Consider the following 22,130-nt stretch of genomic DNA (forward strand, 5'->3'; position numbering starts at 1 on the left):
TTCCTGATATTAACACAAGCATTTCCTGACTTCCACGTTATTGTGAAGAGGCGTGGTAAGTAGACAGGAATAGCCTTCCGCAATGTCATACCGCCCATTAGTTTAGGCGCCACACTTGTGCCCTGAATAATGTCTTACAGGCATGTAAGGTAGACAGGAAACTCTACAGCTAATTTACATCATGGAGCCCTACTCTAAAAAACTATCACAGATTTAACACCGTCTGTGAAGCTGTTTTAAGAAATAAGTGTTTAAAGTGTTCAAAGTATATTTAGCGCCATATTGTTCCAGTACAGAACATGACGTCACTGTGCCGGTTGGTTGGTTGCTGCTGAAAGACTTACATTGGTTTATGTTAACTCAGTTGAAAATACTCAGGATCTACTTTTACTATTTGTTTCTTTAGCAGTAGGCCTATACTGGCTGCACTGAAATGGGAAAAATCCACCTGTTAGCCGTAATACTTCAGTTTGTCAACATTTTATAAATGAGGACAGTGTGGAGGAGAACCTGTTTGAGTCAGGGGAAGCTATGGTTCAAGAAAGTGCTCTACAAACCCTAACATTAGGGCTAACAGCTGGATTTTTCTATTACAGTGCAGCTATCCAGCACTTAAAAACAACAACAACATAAAACTAAAACAAAATGTACATGCTTAGACTTCCTTTTTGTTTTAGTTTCCTTCTTTTACACTGAGTTATCATTTGTTTCAGTAGTTTGCTAACATAAACTTATACAAGTCTATGAGCAGCAACCAAGATGGTCTGTTCTGTGCTGGCACTGCTAACATGTTCTAAAAACTTTAAACACTTATTTTTGAAACATAACTTCACAGTTAAATCTATGGCAGTTTTTTGGAGTAGGGCTGTATGGTGTAAATTAGTATTAATACATGCAGTTTTTTTATGTCACTCAAAATCACACAGATGCAGAATAGCAAACTTTTACTGGGTAAAGTGCTATTTATCTAACAATGCCAGAAACCTTTGAAACAAAATCAATGTCTTTACGTCACTTCCACAGTAGCAATAGACATTTGCTTTAAAGATGGCCCCTATCAATACTGTTCTTGTGCTGTAATTAACCTAAACTGATGATGGTGATTCAGGATGACCTTCTTTTATGTTAAGGGTCAGTTTGACCCATTCCAGTTTTTGTGTTGACCAAAGTACTGGTCATCCTTTCTTTTTCGTTTCTTTTTCTTTCAAATTGTACCGACGTCAGCTTTTCCTGGAAGAACTGGGCGAAAGCCTTGTCACTCCCAAGATCCAGAGGCGAGTCAGACCAGTTCGATTCCCAGTAGCTGCAGCTGTCATTGAAAAAGTAAAGTCTGCGCCATCTAACCAATCTACAATGGATCCAGTGTGGTGGAAAGCCTACACACCTTTAGCGCGGGAGTCACAAGTTCGATTCCCACCTAGTCCTGGCTGGACCCCCCCATGCTTTCTTCTTTGGCTCTCGGAGGAGGCGGACGCATCTTTCCCCCTCTGCCTCCCTTATCTTCCCTGCTGCTGCTTCTATGTGTTTGTCTAGTCTCGTCTAACTCTAACCCTCAAAGAGTTTCTCAGTCTTGTTCTCTAAAACCTAAAGAATTATGGATTTGATCAACTGGTCCCGTAACGGAGTTGACACCGTGCTGGGCTTGGGAAAGCCCGATTGTCCTGCGGAGACGTTTGCTGCCGGATACTCGATGGTCGGTTGCGTCATGTGTCTGGCAACTCTCTCGATGGAGGACATTGAACGACATCTACCAATTTGGAACCACGATAACAGAGTTCAGGCTGATTGGAACTGGCTTGGACCTGGCTTATTGAAGAACAAGAAGCGGCTACAGCTGTTCAAAATCCCATAAGGCTGGCCGACATGATAGACGATGAGCAGGGCTGTGAGTATTCAGACTGTGTTTTGAACGCAATATGGATAAGATCTTGGAGAAGAACAACAGGAATTGAGATAATTGGTGACCAGTGATTGACTTTAGACCAACTGTAAAAATTAGATGCAGTTGTTCACACTAAACCCAAACATTCACCATCTTCACTCATGCGGCTATCCCACTGGCGCCAGCTGAAGGCCTGCCAAGGTCGAAGCTGACTGGAACGACAAAAATTCTTCCCATGATAACAGGATTGTTGTCAGAACTCTTTGTACCTCCTTCAAGGCCACCTGGATCCACTGGAGACTGTTGACCTTTGCTTAACTGGGCGTGGTGACACTTTCTCTCAGCTGAACACGGGATACACACACACACACATGCACACGCATGAAACATGTACACTGATACTGATACGCCTTCACTATCACCCTCCCTCCCCCGAATCCAACGCCTCCTCCCATGCTTACCTCCCATCCGATGTGGACACCGGATCAGCTGGAGGCGCAGTCGAAGATTGCAACGGTCCCAGATCAGCTGTACACACTGGAATACTCTCCCATGTTGCTTGTCTGTGTTTTATTGTGTTATGGTGTGTTGATATCTGTGCATTCCTGGATTATCCTTTTGTGTTACACATTTCGATGTTTTTTTTCCCCTTGCTACCTAGTCTGACCTGTCTCCCCAATGTGATGTTTGTGTATTGTATGTACGGTCGGCAAGGTCTGTCATCTCGGTTGTGGGCAACTGCAACTGACAAATAAAGGCTATTTCATCTCATCTCATCATCTCTTAAAACCAAGCCCTGGAATGGCGCAGCTATGTCTGCACCTCGGACACAAGCATTTCACTACATGTTGTACTCTGTATAATTGTGTATGTGACAAATAAAGGTTGTTTGTTGTTAGATACAGGCGTGGGCCACTTCTGATCTATGTAAGATTTGCTAGTGGTGTCTTAACCAAGCTGTGTAAAACCCAAAGTATCACAGACTAGGCAAAATGTGTTTGCCAACTTGGTCTGGGTTTTTTCAGCTTACCTTTGTAAACTCTAAAGATAAATAAATGTTACTCATTTCCAGTGTTGGGACTAACGCGTTATTAAGTAACGCGTTACAGTAACTACGTTATTATTGTGGTAACGAGCACGGTAACTAGTTATTATGCCAAAACCAGGAACGCGTTACTCGTTACTGGGATTTAGATAGGCTCGTTACTCGTTACTTCGTGTGGTGGATATCGCGGAGCTTCGATTCAATAACATTAGCAAGTGGTGGAAGCCAGCAGGTGGATGAAGGAAAAGGGAGGCAAGAGGAGAGACCCGAAGCGGCCGCCGGTCCGCGTGTCAGGTGAACTGAACTTCAGGTAAGAAGTTATGATCTGTAGTCTATCGGAGTCAGATATAAACCAAGTTTATGTGCAGTTTATTTTCGGTATGCTGACATTTTCGTACTGCGTGCTAGCTAGCATGACGGAGTTTCTATACAGCTGGGTGGGTGCTATGTTACTGATGTTGAACTTTATTTTGTTCATACGGTTAATTATTAGAGTTTCCAACCGTCCCCTAAAAAACAGAATCGTCTCGTATTCAGAGAAAATATTACGTGTTTTGTATTGAGGTGAAAAGGAACACAGTTTGTCCCGGACTTCAGCTACAATGAAAAAGACACAAAGCTGAAGCTGCACAGCTGCCTCTTCTTCTCTCATTCTCTCCTCTCCCGTTTCTACTTCAATCACGAAACTGATCAATGAGCAGCTGATCGGCTTTTCTCTCTTGTTTATTTATCGCCCACTTTGCGCCAGAAAGAGGAAACCAGCGGATGTCGCGCTAAACAACAGCAGCACGTTTAAGCTTGATCAGCTGTTGTTAGAATTTATTTAATATTACTTTCTAGTATCAGCTGATGTTTGCTGGAGCCACAGCTGTAAAGCTGCTGGTCATGATATCAGTTTGGTTATCTGGTGAGAGGGAAACATGAAGATGAAACCAGGAGATGTCCTTACTGAATCATCAGAGCTGAACAGGTGATGGAGAAACAGGTTTACCTTTTAGGTCACATGAATGAGTTGAAGGGAAGTTATGAACTGTTTCTGAGAGACAAATAACACCAGGATCCTTTTCTAAGTAGCTGACAGCTGGTAACTGTGCAGGGGCGGGTCTAGCAAAGTGTTGCCAGGGGGCCAGGTAGGGCATTAACAGGGAAAGGGGGGGACAAGGAAATACTTTTCTTTATTATTCTCATTTAAAATGTCTAGCTTTTAAAAAAATAATTATCTGAGTCTTACAACAAACGATTGATAGATTGATACATATAAACCATCAGAACAGTGTACATCACTGTCACAACAGTGTTTATTTTCATTCAAAGGCTTTATGATTTTTCCTATAATGGTGGGCTGGTCTCTAGTCAAAATGCCCGGGACGATTTTTTTGTCCCAGTCCAGCTCTGTATGCAGCTCATCTGCAGTCTGGTGTTACCTACATCGTCCTATTCAGAAGGCAGAATTTCCGAGTTCTGAGTACAATCAAAAGCACCACGACTGCAGTTTTTGTGTTGGATGTAAAAAGCAGGCTAGAATCATGCGGCGGTCAACGACGGTCCAGGCGTGGGATTTCTCTCGTGGAAATGTGCACATTATTTTTTCCTTTCTATTGGTAGGTGGCACAGTGCACTTGTGGCAAGTAAGCAAGCTAGAAGACTGGCAATCTTGCTGGGTATCCAGTTATAGAAGCAACACATTAACAAGAGAATTCTGAGTAAAACCAAAGTTACTTTCCCTAGTAACTAGTTACTTTGAAAGTAACGAGTAACTTGAAGTAACTGAGTTACTTTTTTAGAGAAGTAACTAGTAATGTAACTAAGTTACTAATTTAAAGTAACTTGCCCAACACTGCTCATTTCTAATTTTTCTGAAATATTATATATAAACAGCATAAACTTCTAAAATTTTAACATCTGTTAAAATATTTTTTAACTTGTAAAAAAGGTTATTTTTCTGTGAGGACTTTTAAAAAGAGAAGCTTTAACTAAAATATAAATCAACAGCCATCAGTGAATTTCAGTTGTTCAGTCTGTCAGATTCTGCAGTCGTTGAATGTGGTGGCAGTGACATCTAGTGGCAACACCCTGCATGTCCACCAGGCTTATGCGAAGACAGAAGAGTTTTATTAACACTACAGCTTGTGACAGACATGGAGTAGAAATGGACAAGCTAACACGTGAGGTTAGGCAGGGGTCTCCATAGACTATCATGTTCACACCGGATACTGCGGTCTACAGTGAAAGCGGGAAGCAGGTGAAAGAAAACCTGGGGATGTGGAGGTATGCTCTGGAGAGAAGAGAAATGAAATTCAATGGAAGCAACAGAGAATAAGTGTGTGAGTGAGAGAAAGGGAGGTGTGACAGTGAAGGTATATGAGGTTAAATACCTGGAGACAACCATCCAAAGCAACAGACAGTGCAGAGGAGAGGTGAGGAAGAGACTGCAGACAGGGTGGGGGTGGTGGAGATGAGTGTCAGGGGTGATTTGTGACAGAAGCATAGCAGCACAAGGGAAGGTTTACAAACTGATAGTTGGGTCTGACGTGATGTATTGTTTGGAGATGGTGGCACTGACTAAAAGACAGGAAGCTGAGCGGGAGATGGGCAGAACTGGAATGACACCACTGGATTGCCTGACCTGACAACCCTCAGTATACAGAAGTGCGCACAGCCCTGAAATGGTTATTAGAAGGTTTAGTAGCGCCCTCTGCTGACATGGTGCTATAGCACAGACTCACGGCTTATTTTTCACAGAAATTCAGTAAATCTTCTTCTCTTTTTAAAAATATTTCTTAATACCTAAATATGGTAATGCAAATTACAAATGGTAATAGATGTGTGGCACTGATCTTACACATCTGTGTTATTCTGAAACACAGTTCCCATGTAAATGTTTAAATCCAAGTGTGAATGAAAAGCCAAGACCATTTTACCATGAACCCTTTTTTTCTTTACAGGCACCATGTATTGAAGTCAGTGCCAGATAATAAAATGAACATATTTACTATATGAGAGCATATTTATATCTGAGTGTGCATTTGAATAGAATAAAATAGAATTCAACTTTATTGTCATTGCACATGCCACAAGTAGAAGGCAACGAAATGCAGTTTGCATCCATCCAGAAGTGCTTTAGCCATGATAAAGATATATTACAAAATATATATTAACAATAATATAGGTAGATATATTACAGAAATGGGTCCAAGGTATGAGGGTACAAAAATGGGTCTATTATTGGTATGTTACAATGTACACGGTATGAAGGTATGTTATGAATATGCTATAACTATAAGTTATAGCATATTCATTTGTTTCTGTAAGTTACACGAGAGATGGATAATACCTGAGTTATAGTGAAAGTGCACATGACTTTTACATGCTTCGTTATTGTAATGAATCATGATTAAATTAACCAGAAACAGTGTGGCTTTATTGTGTCATTATAAAAACAGAAGAAACTGGGTAGTTAGTTGAATGTTGTCTGCAATGTGATTGTTTTTTAATTTTGAACTGAATGTCAGCAGCAGTTCAGCAGCAGACTGAAGGTTAAGAGAGAGGGTTTTTCAGGTGCTTAAGCTCTGCCTTGCCTGAGCTTACACGCACACACACACACACACACACACACACACACACACACACACACACACACACACACACACACGGGTCAGGTCATTTTACTTGCCTCTAGTGTTAAGTGGTTCCCTCTGCAGGGTTTTGTTTGTCAGTGGGACCTTAGATTAGTGCTGTAAGCTAGTTAAAAGCACTGATATGTGGGGAACTTCTGGCTCTCCACATTAGGACAGAAATAGCTGCCTCAGTAAAGCTTCCTCTTCAGTGATGTGCTGTCGTTTTCCAATTTTTGTTTCAGTAGCTGTTAAACAACCATTAAAATCTGCGTATTTAAAAACCTGAATTTCTAATCTGATGTCCAGATTAATTAAAATGTTAAATTAATGCCTGGCCTCTAAAGACTCTTTCTTAGTTCTTTAAACTTTCTCATCTGCATGTTTGTGATTTTTTTCTCCAATCTGAATTCTTGAGTTCAGTCCAAGTCAGTGTCTGACTTAGAGCTCAGAGCAGGCAGAGAGACAAAGCCCTGAAAGAGGGTCTGGTCCCTTGACTCCCCTGGCTCTTTGTTCAAAGTGGGGCCGCGATGTACTTACTTAGAAAGAGCACTTTTCAGCTAGGCCGTAAGGCGATCCTGGGTCTTTCCTGGCCAGGGTGTGCCTTGGGCGTCTCTGGTTTACCTGCGGGACCAGGAGGAGTGGGTTGGGGGGGTGGGCTGGTCCTCTCTGCGTCGGGTAGCAGTGGGGAAAAGGAAAACAGGTGGTCAGTAGAAGAGGGGAGAGAGAGAGGCTGAGAGAAGGGAGGGGGGGTTCGAGGGATGGATGTAAGGTGAGAACGCTGAGAAAGGACAAATAAACAAAAGTGGCGATGAGGGTCTGAGGTGAATTAATTGTATCAACCTTTCTCTCTTTGGCGACAGTCTCCAGAGAGAGCAGCCCAGGAAACAGCATACTATCAGCTTAGACCCAGAGATTGATGGTTCCTCTCCAAAAACAAAAGTGAACATCTTGTTTTGTTTTGTTTCGATTCTGCTTCAGAAAAATATAGGACATGGCCCAAAAAAGATCAGGTGAAGAAGATTCACAACAGATAAAAAATTATTTCAAATAAAGTTTTATCCTCCAAATTGATCAAATGTTTGAATTAGATTAGATTAGATGCAGCAAAAGTTTAGAGATACATGGACAGTAAATGTGATTCTTTGCAAATCTGCTTCTAGTTTTTGAAAATGTGTTCGTTTTTCATGCAGCTAAAACACAACCAAGCCCTATCCCTAAATAATAGTTGGAAATGAGGAATGCTAAGAGCTTTTTTTTGGTGTGATACTATTCCTGCCTTTTGAATCACACAATTACGTGAATACACTCTGATTTTAGACACATCTCAGTGATAACTAAGGCAAACAAAATGGTCAAAAATGGCATCTTCATCCCTTTAAAAGGAAATCTACGACACAGTTAACTCTACAACCGGTGAGGAAAACTGATTACATCATGCGTCAGCTGTATCCAGAGTGATATGACAAGTAAACATTTATTGTTTTGAGTGAACTGCCTTCACAGTTGGGATTGCCATAAAAACTGCTTCAGAAGTCCATAATACCCTCAGCATCATCTGGGTTAATTCTTAAACCAGGTAACTTAAATTCATTTTACATCGTGGGGCCACATACAGCCTGTTTGGATGTTTAGTGTGCTGGAGCAGTGAAACTGCTCTGTCTGCCAGTGTGAAAGGAACTTCAACTACACATTTAGTTGAGTTGCTTTAATATGAGAAAAAGATGTAATGGTATAACGGTATTTTGTTTTTTTCACACACTAAATAAATGTAGTAATTGAAAGAAATGTGTCAACATACGTCTTTGGGCGTAAACTATAAAATATAAATGTGGAAAATGACAGAAAACGTAGCTCTGTAGCTCATGGTCAGAGTGTGCTTATAAAGCAGAAAGTTTTAGTTAATTCACAGAAAATGTCCTTTTTTTTTCCAAAATTTTGTTTTACCATGGACCAATCGTAAAAAACAAATATTTATAGCCAACTACAAAAAAGAAAAGGGCACATTTCTGTTATTTGTTTGTTTTCTCCGTTGCTTCATTTTTTTGGTGTAGTACGAATGGATGGAAAAGCTGTAAAAATGATTCTTAAATATATCTATATCTATATATATCTATATATATATGTATTTGATTATTTACTTATTACTTGCAGTTACTGAAATTACAAAAAAACCCTGATTACTATTTACTATTTAAAATAAAAACAAACACGTATGAAATAGACAACAGAAATATCTGTCAGCATATGCAGGTCCACTTTAAAACAGAGCATCTTCAAAGCTGCTCTGTTTTAAAGTGGACCTGTGATTTTAATAAAGCAGGATATTGTATACAGTGGATAAGAGATGGTGGAATAACGGCATTGTTAGCAGAAGAAAGAGTCCCATCTCCTCTGTGTTTGTTGTAATCCAGTCTTCTGGATTGGTGTTGTGGTTGCTTCTCAAACTATGTTTCCCTTCCTTTCAAACTGTTGGTCTTTCCTGCTTTTATGAAAACATGGCAGTAAATATGATTGAGTTGTGATTCCTCTGAAGGCTCCTTTTGGCCATGTATTGCCAGTTATTGTAGTGCACACATCAGAGCTGTTTACTGCATGTTACAAAGCCATACTGATGTTTTGAGTTAGGAGGACTCGGTTAACACAATGTGGACATAGCTCTTTCAAAGTGGGTCTCCTCAATGTCAGAGGTAGTAGACCGGAATGGCTTGGTTGACCGGGAGTGGTTGTGGTTCAGGAAGTTAAACAGGCCAGCTGCTGATCAGCAGGTTGGTGGTTTGAGTCCTGGCTGTTTCAGTCTGCATGCTAAAATGATTTGTTGGAGAAGTTCCTTGGACTGGCAATGTTACATAGAAAGCACTTAAACAGACAAAACATAACTTTTTCAAATTAGATATATTGTATAAAGTACTTTGAGTCCTCAAGCGGAGTAGAAAAGTGCTCTGTATCTTATTTTGAAAGACTCACCCCTGTTCTTGAAGCACAGCTTCCTGCTGTGTTCTATAATAGATGCAGATCATTGTTCTTTTGTGAATTTCAGTCCTGACAGACAGTCTTGTCTACTGTTTGCTGACAGGAAGCTCATTTTCATACACATATAGAGACTTTCTGAAGAGTCTGAATGTTTGTAAATGACAAAAAGCTATGTTGTCGTTTTAAGGAATAAAAAAAGAAATCTTTAAATTTTCTTTTACACTTTGTGTTGCCTAAAAATATAAACTTTTTTGCATTTTGAAGTACACTTACAAGAGAAACAGGGGTTCAAAAAGCAAAGTAAATGTCAAGTATAGATGTCGTGATATCCTGCTGTGTCTTGTACCCCTGATATGACGCATGTTTAAGCTGCTATTCAGATCCTCACCGGATGCGTGTTTTATATGACCGGTACTGCTGTGCTTTATTTTGACAGCGGCGGGAGGAAATATTATTACCTTGTTCCATGTAGCTTGACAGTGGCGACAGCGCAAAACTGCAAGTGGAAAGTCAAATACATCTTTGCGCTTCTGGCTTTTTGCACAAAATGAGAGGAAATGCGAGTTTTTGCCTGTGTGATCACAGCAGACACGAGTTTAGACCCTGATCGTGTGTGTGACTGACACGACTCTGATACTGAAGCTGCACTTGTGAGAATTATCAGTTAATTGGGCCATTCAGGAACTGTGACGAAATCATTAAAAAAGGAGGAAGACGAAGAAGTGATGGAGGACCCGCTACGAAACTAACCCAGAACTTACAAAAAATGACGTTGATTTTAAATAAGGGCGCTAACAGCACGTTTTAAATGACCTACAACATTTAACTAAGTTTTTTTTTTTTTTTTTTTTTTTTTTTGCTTTACCATGCGTAACAGATGGATACGCCGGAGGTTGCTTGTCATAATTTTCACCTTCTTCATCATTCTCTACGTGGATTTTCAGCTTCGAACCAGCAGCCTTCCCAAAGTTATAGTGGTTCACCATCCATCACCCGGTGCGATCCACCACCGGACCATCCAGCAGGCTGCCTTCCTGGTCAAGGACGCGCAGAACCCGGCGAAAAGTACCAGAAGCAGCGGCGAAACAGCATTGGCCGACGGAGGTCGCTCGGTGCCCGAGGACGCACATGTCAGCCAGCCCGAACTCAAGGTGGAGGACGTCTACATAGCTTTGAAAACCACCGGGAGGTTCCACAAGACGCGCCTCGCGCTTCTTTTGGAGACCTGGATCTCCAGAACCAAAGCGCACGTGAGTTTGATGTCTGTTTCCTGAAACATCTTACTCTTCTCATCACACAGTAGCTCCCGATCCCAGCAAACCACCAGATTTTTAAAAAAGATTTAAACTCTGTCCTATACTCAGTAGAACATTCGTTTAAAAATATTTACGCAATCACAGGAAGCTGTTGATAACCGAACCCGTGAACAAAACAGATAAAAGAGGAACTCCAATGCATTTATTAATCCTATAATGGTATGACAGAATGAAACTGATATAACATGTAAAGCTCAAGGGTTTAATTTCTTAAAAATATTTCAGGCAAAACAAAGAAGAAAAAAAGTAAACATGTGATCTCTCAAACCATGTGCCATGACTCTAAAGATGAAGTGAAAACACTCACTTCCTTTCTGCTCTGGTGCTGCAGGTCTGATGGCTCATTAAAGTTAAATTTAGTTTCTTTTGTTTATCACTTCATGCTAGTGGGACAAGTGTGAAAAACACCCCAAACAAACAGTAACATAAAAAAAATCAGTTCTGTTTTGGTTTTACAGTCCGCACGTCTTACTTCACGACTATGTAAGGGTCTATTTTTAAATATTGGCATAGAGTGACAAAGCTGCTGGAAAGCCTGATCTGTGAGGTATTGGGTATTCAGCTTAAAAGTCTTTTGCTACAGCTCATCCAACATTTTGAACATACAACAGTGGTGGTACTTGTGGTGCAGAATTTCAAAGGGGTTTGGGACATTTTTTTTCACCCTTTTCCTTCATCTGGGTAATTTCTGTTACTATACTTAGAAAACTAGTTACTGGCATGTATACAATACAATATATTTATTTTTTCAGGAACATATCTACCTTATACTTCAGTGCCATCAGCCTAAAGATGTTTGAGTTGTCTTAACCTGGCCTTTAAAATCAGACTTCCTTTAGGTTCTGGAAACAATCCAAGTTACTCTGAGTCGGTTGTATCAGCTTAAAGGTTTTCATTGACCCCTGTGCCTGTTTGTGTGTCAGTGCTGTTAAATATGCAAGTCAGTGAGCAATTTCACTATTAAAATTCCAGGATTGTTCTATTTAAATGCACACATACAGTGAATACAGTGGTTTAGTTTAACTCCATGTTGTGCTTCAACAAAGAAGAGTTCATTTCCTTTTTGACACCAGATGAAAGAGCTGAGGAAGCACATCTCTGTTAGCTTCTTTTCTTTTCACATCTCGGAGCGCTGAAAGACTTTTTTAAAGACGCCTTGGTTTATACTCTTCCTCTTTCTCTTTGCAAACACAAAACAAAAGGTTGCTTTAGCGTTTGTCACGCGCACACACACACAGACACACAGACACACACACACACACACACACACACACACACACACACACACACACACACACACACACACACACAGACACACACACACACACACACACACAGGCCCTATATTTATTTATCTCTCTCTCTCTATATATGTATATCTATAGCTACACAATGGCACAAAGATGCAACTACACACACAGTGGTAGATGAAAACATACAGACGCATACACAGGAAGCTGCGCAGGCAGGCTGTCTCAGCCGAGGGGAAACAGCCGCCGTGTAGTGACTCTGTTAACAATACTAAAACGGAAGCTGGTCATAGAAAAGGAAGTGTAGGGCTGATTGCAGAACAGAATGAACCCCATACCCACATATGCTTACACACACACACACACACACACACACACACACACACACACACACACACACACACACACACACACACACACACCTGGGGTGAAAAGTCAACCAGCTTGGCAGCAGCTTCCACAAAATATTGAAGCTAATCTGCTTAGACCTGGAAGCAGACAGAAACTGTCTCCGTGACAACAGCTGACAACAGCTTGTTGGAAGCCCTAAAACAGTAAATACATAGTGATAATCCCTAATATGATCTTGGCCTCAGTCTAGCTTTGGATCTTCAAAAAATCAAATTCTATCACATCCTGAAGCACCAACAACAGAAATGATCTCAGAGGTGGAAACAGATATAAGTGGATGGAGAAATGGCTAACATCTTTAATGGCCAATTTAGACATTTGGAGTAAAGGAAACAGAGAAACAACAAGCTACAGTGATACTAGTAGCTTTCTGAGGTATACATTGATGGTAAAGTCCTTTAAGAAGCAGGTAATGCTTCATGGCAGCCATGTTGAAATGCTCAAAGCTTTAATTTTAGTGGTTTCTGGGACATAAAAATTAAACAGCTCATTAATTTGGTGACTTTACTCTCCAGGAAGTTATACTACTGTCACTATCCCTTTAAGTGTGCATTGTCTCTTACAACATCTCTGGTAGCGCTTTAAGCTAAAGGCTAGCATCATCATGGTAGCATGCTTTCAGTCGCAGTAATAACAAGATATCATTGTTTACAATGCTATAACGCTAACAGTTGCTGATTAACACAAAACAGCTAATCAGCAACAGCTGAGGCTGAAGGGAATGTTTTATGCTAAATGTTAGAATTTTGGCCTCATGGTGGCACAAGAGGACAAGTGAGGAGGATTTCAATCATTAAAATGTTTTGTTCCTGTAACGAGAATATCTGTCGACCTTAAACACTCTATGGCTATGTATCCAGTAGAAGCTGAGATATTTCACATTCAGAGTGGAAAGTTTGATCTGGAGTGATGCACAGAGAAGAATTATCTCATTAAAAACTTAAAGCAAACTGTCAAAAAGTTTTCGAATAGTTGTTACACTGTAAAATGAGCAATCTAGAAAGGAGTTTTTCAGGAGTATAAATGTTGAGGAAAATATATCGTCAAAGCACAAGTGTTATGGTACTAAATTTCCTGCTTTTAAGATATATCTCAGTATATGGAGGATTATGAAACAAGAATGCCCCTAACTACTGAGCAGCATACATTGTAGTATAAACCAAAAACAGGAGAGCATCTCATTTTATAAACTACGACAAATCATCATCTCAGGTCCCAAACTTGCAGATTGTTAAAAGAAGAAGTGATGCAACACAGTGGTAAACATGCCCCTGTCTCTTTATTTCATAAATGTTTAAATCACATTTTAAGACATTTTAATCCAACAGAAATGAGGATTTTTAACATTTGATATGTTTTGATTTCTGTTATTTCTATTAAATAAAGAGCTTGCTGTCTAACTGCCACCTGCATTCCAAAAATCCTCTATCAGTCTTTTTTGGCTGTCGGTATTTTGGAGTTCAGCCTCTCCTGTCTGTACCACTGATGGTCTGATGTGTTTGGCCTCAGAGGAGCAGGCAGTTATTTGTTGAATGTGAAAGGTCATTAGGAGTAGTAATGCATTCATCAATACTTGTCAGTTCGAGACTTAAAGCGCGTAAGGCTCCAAGTTGTGAGTCCGTTTAACTGCATTTTATTTGATTAAAAAGCACAAATAAATTGCACAAATTAATTAAAAGTTTATCAGATTTTTTGTTATAATTTGTAATGAATAAACATATGAAACGATTGAAAATTGTTACAGGGGAGGGAAAAAAACCCCATATTTTAGAACAATGCAGATCAAGCCAAAATTGAAATGTAATATTGGATCACAAACACATTTCCATATTGAGTGCCTTTTTTGTAGCGCATTATTAAATTCAGATTCCACACGGTCATAAAAAATAATTAACTATGCTGTAATAGATACAAAGTGCTACACTGTGTGTTGTTCCTTGACATAGTTGCCATCTTATAGACTAGTTTTAGTAAATCATTGGTATTTCACTTTACAGCTCTAAATTATATGCATGTTTTATACCTGAAACTAAGTTCACTGATAAAGCTATCAGATCTGTGGTTCAGATTATATATTGTGCACTTTTTAACTGCAATTTATTCTTGGTTTTGTTATTTCGGTTAGTTAGCATGCGAGAATGTTACCAGTGTCACATCAAGTGTAAAGCTGCATCCACACAGGAAGTGAGTAGCAACAATGTTACAACCAAAGAAAGGTGTTAAACTTTGTAGTAGTGTAGTCATTTTTGTAGTAACGTCCACTGGTGTCCAACTGTCAACTTCAAAGTGTGGATGGGGCATAAGGATTGAAGAATTAAGCTAGTAGCCTTGCATAGCATAATTACTAGAATCAGTACACCGCTAATAACAGCACCTCAACATACTGTATCTCATATGTTATTACTGGATTCAGAGGAATTATACATTGTTGTTACTTGTTAAATAACAACATATCCATTCACTCGTGGCTAAAGTGGTTTGTGTCCACGTTATGTCTCCTGGCTGTGTTTCTGCTATGTTAAATAGTAAATGGATTGGTTCTTATTTTGTGCTTTTTTACTGTACCAGAGCACTCAAAACGCTTTACACAACTTGTCTCATTCACCCATTCACCATTGTTAATAAATAGTTATTGCATGCGGCATAAATCTTAATTTAATTTAACAATTTAATTTAGATTTTGAAGCTGTGTGACCCTGTGCCTGGTTTCACAATTTCAGATTTTTTCTTACTCCCTAAAAACTGCCATTGGTATCAGCGTCAGTTTGGCCATAACAATTATAGAATGATTTTTTCCCCCTTCTACTCTCAACAAAGTTCCCATTCAAGCTTCTCAGAGTGCCACAGTCGAACAGACTGAGGATCCAAATGTCCGATTCGGAAGCCAGATTATCCTCATCATACTACAAAGGAATCACTGAAATATTGATCAGAGCCCTTATTAAGATATATTGCAGTCATTTTGTGTTATGAGGTAGTACAAATCATACTTAATAGCCCTTTAAGAGTGTGAAAAACAAGTTGAGATTTATGCATTCCCGCCTGACCTCAGTGAAACGTCCCTGCAAACTCTGTTTACGAGCCGCTCCAACTCCACGCTCTGTCATTTTCGTTCCTCGTCCCAGGCTGACTGATTTCAGTGCAGGTGCTTTAGTTTGAGTTATGGCCAGAGGTGGGGAAACTAATTGTAATGGCAAATTTTTCTCTGGAGGATTTAGTGGCGTAGGTGGTGGTGGTTGTCGTGATGATAGCGGGGGGGAGGATTGATCCGGGTATCTCATTACTCCTCCTTCTCTTGCTTCAGTGATGGAGAGATGACAGGAAGGGATGAAAAAAGGTTAAAAAAAGGCCTTTGGGAGAACTAGTGAGGGGGGGGATAGAGCTCCAGCTGTATTAAAATGACCAAAGTAATGATTTAGAGGCTGTTTGATGTCACTTCAAGGGAGAACGGGAGAGAGAGCGAGAGGAATAGAGAATATTATAATTTGATTGATGGACTGGGATGCTATAATAAAACAGTGTACTTAAGAATAGATGAAGCTTTTCTCTTTGAATGCAGCAGAGAGGATATTATGGAGACTCACTTTAATGTAAACACAGAAAAATACACATAATCACAGCTAGTAAAACTGTCAGACAGTGGGCCTGCCATTTTTAAACACATGAGTTTGCACAGTTACCTCAAATTAACACTAGTAGGGCATTTCCCTGAAAGCTTACACGATCTTATAGACTGAAAGTTCACTTCCTGGATTAATTTTGGATCTCTCATTCACATTTTACACTTCCCTCACAACTTCCTGCCTTCACTAACTAGAAGTGGGACTCACCAGACATCATCCCATATGATCACAATACAATATTATTCCGATTTTTAACATTTTTGCTAATTAATTACATTATAACAAGCAATTATTATTATTACAATGGTGGATGTTCATATTAAATGCTTCATACTGCTTGGTTTCACTGCTTTCTGCTGTTGGTCATATACAGTATGACTGTGTGTACATGTATTAGTGCAACCGCAATCTACATACTGCTACACCTCCACGAGAAAGCGTGACAGAGAAATGATGGAAGCAGTAACAGTGTTGTACAAGAGAAGCCTGCACACCCTAAGCAAAAGAATAAATACTGAAGAGTGCAGTGTTTTTAGTGTCTGAAGTCTTTCTGTAGGAGTGACAATGGTTAACAGACAAAAAGGAAACAAAAAGGCAAATGAGGCTCATGGTGAAATAATGGAGGTGCTGAATACCGTTTCCCCAGAGACACTCACTGTGGCTCAAGCAAAAGCAAAGCAAAAGAAAAGTTGCAACTTTGCTTATATCTGAGCATTTCTGCATTGTGGTGTTTTGGAAAACTGTAAATAATGAGGAAAAGAAGGAAAAGAAACAGGTTGCATATTGGTGCAGTGGGTGGCACCTTCAATTCACAATGAGAATGTCAGGCCCCGTCCAGCTGGGGCCTTTCTGGGTGGAGTTTTTCATGTTCTCCCCGTGCCTGTGTGGGTTCTCTGTAAGTACTCCAGCTTCCTTTTACAGTCCAAAGACATGCATGCTAGGTTAATAGCTGATTTTACATTGGCTGTAGGTATTAGTGTAACTGGTCAGTCTCTATGTGTTAGCTCTGAGACAGCCGTCCTGTCCTGTTAACCATCTTTTCAATGAATCGGATAAGCAGAAGGACATGGATAGAAGTCTTTGAGGTGGTTGTTGTTGTGAATTTGCACAACATGTTATATTTGAAATATCCTTTAAGGGCAAAAGACAATAGAGCTGACATTTTCACACCACTAGATGTCACTATTGCTCTTCTGTCTATCTATCTATCTATCTATCTATCTATCTATCTATCTATCTATCTATCTATCTATCTATCTATCTATCTATCTATCTATCTAGTGATATGGATCATGATGCTGCGTGTGTATGTGTGTGTACAATGACTCATTGTTTTAGCTCACAGCAGGGAACCTTGTTTTTGTCATGTCGTATTGCTCCATCACATTGATCCCATTGATCCTTGTGAGTATATGATGTGTTTGTGTTCTTGCTCTCTAATGAGAGTACTTTCAGGATGATGTGTTACAGATGTTGAGAAGAAGACAGATAACCAATCGAAGCTCCTGTTTTTAATTCCTTCTCTTCTTTTATATTTCCTTTTTTCTTTTGCATAGACGTTCATTTTCACAGACACAGAGGATGTGGACCTAACTTCAGAAGGTAAGCAGCAATCTTGAATCTCATTCACACAAAAATTTAGATTTAAATCAGAAAATTTATATATGTGGGCGCATGCAAATGTATCTTCCATTCCTTATATGGGATGTTTCTCAGATAATGCTGGAGCACACAACCTTAAATATGTAAGCTCATTCTCTGTTTCAAGATGACAATGCCACAGTACACAAATGCAACACCACAGACACCAGGAAGACTTCTAATACTGGCGTGCACACAGGAATGAGATGAAGTGACCCATAACTCTTACCCAAGGCTATTTTTTGGCATAGGATAACTAGGCAGCTGCCTTAGGCATCCCCTGTTGAAATATTTTGTTATTGCTCCTGAGCTGCTCTTTAAAGTCTGCCACTAACACCCGCTGTCAACACCACTGCTCATACTGCAGCAATAAACATGTGACACAAAGGGGAGACTGCAGGCAGGCAGTTAAAGGACTCTCGACCAACAATCTGCAACGAGAATTTACATTAAAATCAGACATTTTGATATTAATCGAGCAGCAATAAATCCAGATGTGCCCAGGTGTTGTGAGAGTCACCAAAAATGAATGCAACATAACCTCACAGGAGCTGAAGTTGTGTTTTTGGAAGTCTTTTTTTCCCCTAAGAGTATTAGAAAGGATGAATATGAGCGTGCCCATACAGAGAGAGGCGCATGCATTTACTCATGTGGCACGACAGCAGTAACTTCATCAATTATTTAGTCACAAACATTAAAACCCCCAAACCATAGCCACAGCCCTGGCTTAACCAACTCTGTAAATGCTTGTTGTAACTGCAACAGTGCTTCGATTTCCAGCTGGCCTCTCATTTCTAGTCTGTTTTGCCGAGTAAAAATGACAACTGGGCAGACTGCAAGCCAGACCTCATCACCCTACATCAGTAACTGTTTTTTACAAATGCTCCTGTGGGTAAATTGAAGGGAATCCTTTCAATCTGGGTCCTAAATATCGTGGAGTGTCTTAAATAGATAAGTTAAGTGGAGGCTGTCCTAGCTGTCTACTCATGCTGTTAGCCTGTTAGTTTTTTCCTTCTTCTGTTCACCCCTGTTATATTGTTTCCTCACTCTCTATCACACGCATCTCTATCTTTATATTTTTTCTCCATTTCTAATATCACTTGTCAATCACAAACAGGGTTGATCACGGCTGATGGTAAAATAATGTACCATGCAGAATGGTATAATCATCAATACACCCAACCATGTGCAACTGCTTTGAAACAGATGGCCTCCAGTAGTATCTCTTTCTCATCTCTCTCTGTCTGTCTCTGTCACCAGGTTATAACATGGTGGTAACAGACTGCCAGTCTGATCACAGTCAGCAGGCTCTGTCCTGCAAGATGTCTGCAGAGTACGACGGTTTCATGGCCTCAAACAAGAGGTGAGCCCGATTACGGTCTGTCTAACACCCTGCCTGCACCGGCTTTAAAGATCAGATTAAGATTGCAAACTTTAATGATCACCGTGGGGAAATCAGACTGTTACAGCAGCACGTAGAGCGGCAAGAAATCAAATAAGTAAATTATGTTCCAGGGTTACAGAGACATATACGGAGGTGAGGATTATTACAGTCACACTTATTACAACGGTAATCTTCGAGGAGTTGTTTTTAAAGGAATTTATTGACTTTAAGCATAACCTGTGCATTAATAGATCATCTTAACTACCTTTTCTGTGCGCCGCTCCAACTTGTAAAGGTATGAAGAACAGCCTTTTATGTTTTTATTTTTTATGCATTTGTAATAAAGTGAATATAATTAAAATATTATTAATATTAGGTTCGGAGGGCAGATTTGTTTAGAAACTCTTGGAATTCTTTGAAAGAGGAGGAATTTCTTTGCCATTGATTTTTTATTCTGGTTCCTTCATTTCCTCTTCCATCTGCTGTTTTAAATTAATGAGTCTGTCCATCCATTCATCTGTGGCTTTTTCCTCTGCACCAAAATTCTCCTTCAGGGTTCTAATTGATTGTAGGAGCCTGGAAGTTTCTCCTGCGCTCCTGGCTGCTTTCATTTTCCATGTCCTTTTGTGCCTGAAGTACTGATATGGTCTCTCTGTGCTCAGCCAGGAGACGGCACTGGTCCTCCTCTCAAATATAATCTTTGGTCCTGTAGCATTCTGTGAATGTGAGCCAGTACAGCCTTACACCTGCTGTGATAAGTCTGTCTGAGCCTTCCTCCTCTTATTGTTTTGAACACTAAGATTGTCTTTGAGTTGTTTAATTTATTTGGGACAAATCTGCATCTGTGGGAGTTCTGTGCAAACAATAGTAGTCTCCTGTTTTGCCTCATCATTTTGTGTTGCAAGAAGCTCTTTAAACAGTTCTGTCTCCTTAAATAAGGCAGACTTTTCATTCCCTATGCAGATACTCTTATGTCCTTGATATTATTATATGCTCCTGTTCCACATTCTTCATAAGTCACTAATTCAGTTCAGTTAATTTTTGTTTACATAGTGTCAAGTCACAACAATCACCCCAGGTACTTTATATTGTAAGCTAAAGACCCTACAATAATACAGCCCCAACATTCAGACAATCCCACATGGAGCTAGAACTTGGTGACAGTGGGAAGAAAAAAAGTCCCTTTTAACAGGAAGAAACCTCCAGCAGGACCAGGCTCAGGGAGGGGCGTGAGTTAAGGAGGACAGGACAAAAGACACACTTTGGAAATACAGAGTGGCATATAAACACATAGACAGTGAAAGGAGTTAAGTGAAGAAGAAATACACAGTGAGAAGCCCCCAGCAGCCCAGGCCTATTGTAGCATAACTAAGGGAGGGTTCAGGGTCACCTGATCCAACCCTAACTATATGCTTTATCAAAAAGGAAAGTTTAAAGCCTAATCTTAAGAGCACAGAGGGTTTCTGCCTCACAGAAGGTATCAAGCCAGATACTCTAATCCTGGGGTAGGCAACTCCAGGCCTCGAGTGCCAGTGTCCTGCAGGTTTTAGATCTCACCCTGGGTCAACATACCTGAATCAAATGATTAGTTCGTTACCAGGGCTCTGGAGGACTTCAAGACATTGAGGAGGTAATTTAACCACATAAATTAGCTGTGTTGGATCAAGGACACGTCTAAAACCTGAAGAACACCTGCATTTGAGGCCTGGAGTTGTTTCATCTTCTCTGTTAAATACTTTACCAAGACATCAGGTGACATAGATTAGACAAACATAATAGCTTTTTTTTGTTCTTCACCGTATTGGTGAGAGAGGACAGCCGGTGCACTCTTGTAGTGTGTTATTTCACATTGATTTTCTCCCAGTTTTGAAGTAGTTACTTTTAACTAGCACCCTGTTTGCCCAAATGGCATCTAGGTAATTGGGACTAAGTAGGTCCTGACATATCCTGACATACAGCAAGTTTTGGCTTGTGGTTTGATAATTGGAGGCTCTGGCTTGGGCACTGTAACAGGCAATTTGCGCACAGTTGTTTGGCAGTATTCTAGCAACTGCAGTAGGCGGGAAGCCCAAACAGCATGCTGATGTTTGATGACGTGAAGACTCCAGCGACACTTAAAGTATTAGGAAACAGCTTTATTAAGTGACCAATGCGTTTCAGCTTTCAGCCTTCATCAGGGTCATTGCAAAATATGAAACAGTTTGCGTTTAAATAAAAAACAAGAAACAGAAAAAAATCCAAGTGGCCCAATCACACCTTCACAAATAAACAAGCTGACCAGTTAACATTTAACAAGGTGGTATTGACTAATTTGTTAATTGGTTAAGCCACAGCCCAAATAGGTTCTGGACTGAACCACTACAGATTAAAACGGGGAGAAAATAAATAAATAAATAAAAACATTCCCATCATGTCTTAATGTAAGACATACTCAAAATTACACAGAAAAATGCAAATAATCTGGTGACAGTTGCAGAGAAGAGGACATTAAAGAAACTGTTGGACATTATGAACAATGCTGGGCATCCTCTGCACACGGCCATAAACAACCAGAGGAGTCTGTTCAGTGACAGGTTGCTTCTCCCAAAGTCAAGGACCAACAGACTTAAAAACTCCTTTGTCCCACACGCCATCAAACTGTTTAACTCCTCGCTGAAGGGGAGCGGGAGGGGAAACTGGGGGACAAAGGAGGGTGGGAACAACTCAGTTGTAGTGCCCTTTTCACTGTGCAATATTTTTCTATATTCAACGGTGCAATAGACTCACAATAGTTGAAATGTGCAATTCCCTGGTATTCCTATTCCTATTTATCGCTATTATATACTCTGTATTTATATATTTCTCTGTATTTATATATGTGTACATGTGTATATATGGTAAATTTCAATTTCTGCTTACATTCTTTTGCAACTTCTGTCGGTGCTGTGCTACTGGAAACAGAATTTCCCGGAGGAACCCACCCGAGGGATTAAAGTTTTATCTAATCTATCT

The 22,130-nt window shown here is 40.0% G+C and overlaps 1 protein-coding gene across 1 annotated transcript in view; it reads left to right on the plus strand.

Moving 5' to 3' along the window:
* The first annotated feature begins 10,041 nt into the window (after nt 1–10,041).
* mfng (MFNG O-fucosylpeptide 3-beta-N-acetylglucosaminyltransferase) overlaps nt 10,042–22,130 on the plus strand; it is a 30,134-nt gene continuing 18,045 nt past the window's right edge. The window contains exons 1-3 of the mRNA XM_063475120.1: nt 10,042–10,764; nt 17,671–17,716; nt 19,016–19,118. Coding sequence (XP_063331190.1) covers nt 10,381–10,764; nt 17,671–17,716; nt 19,016–19,118 — 533 coding nt within the window. The 5' untranslated portion in view covers nt 10,042–10,380. The remainder of the gene's footprint in view (nt 10,765–17,670; nt 17,717–19,015; nt 19,119–22,130) is intronic.

The sequence above is a fragment of the Pelmatolapia mariae genome, linkage group LG6, assembly GCF_036321145.2.
Source record: "Pelmatolapia mariae isolate MD_Pm_ZW linkage group LG6, Pm_UMD_F_2, whole genome shotgun sequence".
Taxonomy (NCBI): domain Eukaryota; kingdom Metazoa; phylum Chordata; class Actinopteri; order Cichliformes; family Cichlidae; genus Pelmatolapia; species Pelmatolapia mariae.